The sequence below is a fragment of the Montipora capricornis genome, chromosome 13, assembly GCF_036669925.1.
Source record: "Montipora capricornis isolate CH-2021 chromosome 13, ASM3666992v2, whole genome shotgun sequence".
NCBI lineage: Eukaryota > Metazoa > Cnidaria > Anthozoa > Scleractinia > Acroporidae > Montipora > Montipora capricornis.
The window spans coordinates 37920822-37925821 of record NC_090895.1 but is presented as its reverse complement, the minus strand read 5'-3'; the positions used below and the strand labels follow the sequence as shown (position 1 = coordinate 37925821).

General features: G+C 42.3%; 2 protein-coding genes across 2 annotated transcripts in view; one reads left to right on the top strand and one right to left on the bottom strand.

The window, feature by feature from the left end:
• Positions 1-1409, bottom strand: part of LOC138028236 (large ribosomal subunit protein mL41A-like) — a 6308-nt gene extending 4899 nt beyond the window's left edge. The window contains exon 1 of the mRNA XM_068875703.1: positions 1218-1409. Coding sequence (XP_068731804.1) covers positions 1218-1305 — 88 coding nt within the window. The 5' untranslated portion in view covers positions 1306-1409. The remainder of the gene's footprint in view (positions 1-1217) is intronic.
• Positions 1410-1437: 28 nt separating this feature from the next.
• LOC138028235 (protein KASH5-like) overlaps positions 1438-5000 on the top strand; it is a 10605-nt gene continuing 7042 nt past the window's right edge. The window contains exons 1-2 of the mRNA XM_068875702.1: positions 1438-1679; positions 4182-4493. Coding sequence (XP_068731803.1) covers positions 1530-1679; positions 4182-4493 — 462 coding nt within the window. The 5' untranslated portion in view covers positions 1438-1529. The remainder of the gene's footprint in view (positions 1680-4181; positions 4494-5000) is intronic.

Here is a 5000-nt window from a genome sequence, read left to right as displayed (position 1 = left end):
GAAACAAAACGTTTTATTCCCAAAGGATTTGAATTGTGTACCACTATGAGTAAGTCGCATAGAGATACTTTCCCAATTCCCCATTCCCTGATACCGAATCCTTCATATTTTAGCTGTATGGTTAGTGGGCTTTCCTTTGTTAATTGAACATTATATATCACTTCGTTCATGTACATATTTGAACAGTAACTACTTAAGAATAAAATAGTGTGTAATGAAAGATTAAAATAATAGCTACAGGGCTGGGGAAAGTGTGCAGTGGTCAGAGGACGTCTGCATCTATACTTGGCAAAGGTACCCTGCGAAGAAGTGCGAAGAATGTCACCTCCCCCCCCCCCCCCCCCACGTGATGCATCTGACATCACTTCAGGGAAATATGGAATGGAATCAATACAAAGCAGGCTCGCCCAAACACAGTACTTAGGAAGCTGGACGCATGCACAAGCACCAAAACAAGTTTACTAACTCGTTTTACCGGTTCAAATCTTGGCGCTGGACAACGGCTCACTCAAAGAAACTAACCGTTGCTTGCAGTGGTTTCTCTCGCGGGAAGCGTAGGAGAAACCATCTGCTCACAGGGTAAGGTTGCCCATCAAGCCAAGAGCATGGGTTTCGAGCTGACCACCTCCAGACTGCGTCACTATATTGCTGGTCTTCATCAAGCAATAGTGCCACCTGGCTGTGTATAAGTATGTAAAATAGCACTGTGTTAATGGTTATGCACCTATCAATGTTAAGCCTGAAGGAGGGGGGGTAGGGCATTGGGTGGGGATTTTGACATTTTCATTTTAAAAAATTCAAATTCCCCACCCCTGGGAAAAAAAAATTGGTCAAAATCTCCACCCGGCGGCAAGTGAAGGTGGTAAAATGTCCTTTGTACGATCAAAATTTGTTAGCCTGGGGACGTCACATACGATCAAAATCCCTACCCTGGGGACAGACCTCACGATCAAACTCCCGTGGTTAGCCCTCTCCCCTCTCCCTGGGGCTTAACATTGATAGGTGCATTAATTGCCGATGATTGCTCCTTCGGCCACATAACATATAGGGAAGATATCCGTTTAAAAACATTGCTTTTGTTACTCAAATTTGCCAACCACCGGAACAAAAGACCTTTTGTTTCGACAGCCAATGAGGCTCTGGTTGGCACACTGACAATAGGTGACGTCAACGTGAACTATATCTTCCCTATTGTAAGACACGAGCATAGTGAGTACCTTTGTAAAAGTTCTTATTTCCCCTTTTTCCCGTCATAACTCCACGCGTTGCACCTCTAAAGAGGCCTCGAAGGATATTCAACGGCATCTGTTTTTTGCGATCTCAGCTAAATCACTAGTGGTACAAAGGAAAAACTTTGCAGCGATCTTTGTAGCACATTTCAAGATGGCGTAGCTGCTTTGTATCCAAGCCTCTATCATTATTTTCGGCCCAGTTTCCTCCGCTGAACAATTCTTGTGTTTTTGTTGACTTTTTGAAGTACATCATGTGTAATGAACATCAATCTTCCGATTGTTGAGCTGTAGATTAGAATGTCAAGTACAGCAAATGTCGGTAGGAAAAAGTCTACATCGACAGAAAACAGCAAAAAGGTTGGGTCAACTAACCCGGGGCGACGAATCGGCAAACAGCTGAGTGGTCATGGATCGGCAGATCACTTCGCACAGGCAAGAATAAAAGAGGTAAGCTTGAAGTATTTTGGCCGTCTGACCCGTTTCTCAGAGTTTTAAAACGTGCTCGGGTCAACAAAGTTATTTCTGAAACTGCTATCCGCTTATTCTAAAAAGTTGGTCTTCTGAACAAGTTTTCAGGAGGAGAAACCCGTCTTTTGTGAAGATGTTGAGGGATTTGTTAGTCTTAAAAGTTTTACGGCTTCAAAAAGCGGAGGCCTTTTTGCATGTCTCGCTTTTGCATGCGTACTAGTTGTTTCTACCGCCTTTTTGAAGGTTTTTTTAAGGGAGGGGACGGAGGAACGACTTGCCCGTTAAAAGGAGTGATCCGGAAACAAGACCCAGATACCATGGCAACCAATAGATCCTTTCCATAAACGGAAGCTACCGTTGAATCGCTATAATCACAGGCGCCCCAAGCTCAGTGTGAGCATGGCCTACAAAAACATAAGGTGATTCCCTTGTTTTGCCCCATGCATCTCATACTGCGCATAACATTGCGACTTCGGACATGGCGGCGTTCCACGCCAGCCATCTGAAGAGAGACAACAAAGGCCGCTTTTGCTACAGGTTCAAGAGCTTTTGAGTGCAATCAGGATAACTCTTCTGATCATTTTCCACAAAAGGACTGGGGTGAGTTTCAAAATAACACCTTAACAGAAGGTGTTATTTTTGAACTCACCCCAGTCCACAGAAGGTGTTATTTTGGAACTCACCCCAGTCCACAGAAGGTGTTATTTTGGAACTCACTCCAGTCCTTTTGCAGAAAATGCCACCAATTTGAGTCAAATATTCCCGGATAAAATGAATCCCACGGTCACAATACCACATCAGAATCAATTGACAAAGATTGAACTTTCATCTCAACCCATCATCAACTCAATCTATAGCAATCCTGTGAGCGACCTCAAGTGGTAATATTGCAAGAAAGCAGCTTTTGAAAGAGGCACTCTATCACCAAAGTGGCCACGGCTTTGACCATTGATAATAAACTGAGCCTTACCGGGGTGGCAGACCATAGTTTGTCAACCGCACATTTCTTTATTCCCCTGGGTCTCCCGACATGACTGCATTGAGTCATGACAAGCCTTCAAGGAATAACATCCAAATAAACTTTGTTCTCGTAGGATATTGTGCTATAATATTTTGTGGCTGGAATTACTGAAGCCTGTGATAATAAAAGCAGCATTAATGCACAAAAGTTTGCTCACTACGGCTTTCATTCTCTCATCTTTGAACACTTCCTGGCTTCGCAAATGTGTTTTTGAAGTTCTTCAACACGAAGGAGGCGTGACTGTGATTTGACGACTGAGACAATGCAGTCATAAAGCCTAAGCTTTGTGTTAGTGCTTTTTGAAAAAAAAAATTTCACTTCAAGGTGAAGCTAACTTGGATGTAGGAGTATTGCTTGTCAAATATTGGTTCCACAACATTGATTTGTTTAAGATTAATTAAACAAGAGAAAAGTATTTCCATTACTAGCAAATTCAATTCCCAGAGTATTGCGTAAGTACACCAACATAGTGGTGTTTACAGTCAAGCTATGTCACATATGACCAGTATCCACAACACTGAAATGAAGATTCAAATTCCTTTTTGGAGCTTTCAAGATTTAAATGGAATCTTGAAGATTTTTCCACATGCAGCCCAGACTCAGAATTTGAGTGGAACAAGCCTTCCGATTTATAAAGATTTGTTTGGGAAACAAAAAAAAAATACTGAAAAAATTGGCTAGTCTCAACTTAAAGCGAAGAAAATAAATAAAGTTAACTAACTGTTGCTTTATCTCGTGTCCTTTTGTCTATTTGAGGTGATTTGGGCTGGTTTGTGATCATCTGAGTACCTTCAATCGAAGGCTTGTTTCGCTCAAATAATTATTCTGAGTCTGGGCTGCCTGTGATTTTACTGACAGTTGCTACAAAAAGTGCACAATAATTGAACAATAATAAATCATCAAACACTTGAAAGAGCTTTCACTTTTCAAACACAGCTAACTATTTTTGATATATCAATTTGAAAGGAAATATTCACAGGAATTTAGAATCTCAAGAGCAAAGTTGAAAACTGGCATGCAGATTTGAATATCAGTTCAAATTTCAAAACAAATGGTCACGCGTGACATAATAACTGACTGTAATAATTATTATTGTCAAAATACACCAATATGGCCGATGTTTATTTGTGAAGATACGCAAATACGGCTGCCATGAGCTCATGTGGAAACGATGTATAAATTTTGAACACTCTTTAGGTGGGCTCAGAGCTTACCCCTCATTTAACAGCTTATCCCTAGACATCAAATTAAAGCTTTCAGATATGGTATCTTTGGTGTCTTGAGGGATGTGACAATAACCTTATGACTTTTCATGGGTCCCTGTTTAAGAGAGTCTTTAACCCTTTAACACCCAAACCGGCCTAAACTGGTATTTGCTCTGTCTAACGCCAGACGATTTTACTCGTCAATGGGGAACCCCTGGGAGTTAATGGCTTAATAGAACTCTCATTACATTGCAGCTTGAAGAGCAAGTCTCAGACTTAAAAAAGCGCCTGGACGAGCTTCGCAAAGCCAAGAACACTACCATCATAAAGAAGGACAAAACATATGTGACGACCAGTGTACTCCATAATGGATACAATAGTACCCCAAAAGGCACATCTGATGCTGACGATGACCACAGACAAGTGACTAGTTCTTTGCAAGCTGCATCAGCCAAATCTGCACAAGGAAGTATAGAGGAAATGGAGGATCAGCGAGATAATATTGCAGCCTTGAAGGAAATGCACAGAGCAGAAATTGAAGAACTGAGAAAGGAGGTGGAGAGACAGGTAATATTTTAGTGCATGTGGATGGTTGGGTAGGAGTGTGAATCTCCATAGCAACTTTGCTCCCAACCTAGTTATGTTGTGTTTGATACAAGTTGGTTGACAATGGGCAACAGGTGAAAAAAAAAAAAAAAGTCTCTGTTACGAGCCTAGGAAGGCCCATCAGGCCGGCGCTTATCTCCGGTTTCCGTAGCATGAAGCGACTAGGAGTATTTATACTCCTCCCTGGATGGGATGCTAGTCCATCGCAGGGTTACCCCCAGCATTACACCGGTACCCATTTATACACCTGGGTGGAGAGAGGCACCGTGAGAGTAAAGTGTCTTGCCCAAGAACACAACACAATGTCCCCAGCCAGGACCCGAACCCGGACCACTGGATCCGGAGTCAAGCGCACTAACCAAGTTGGTTGACAATGGGCAACAGGTGAAAGAACAGCTGAAAAAATCAGAGTCCAGGGCAGGAATTGAATCTACGACTTCTGTAACAGGAGTCGGATGCTCTACCCGT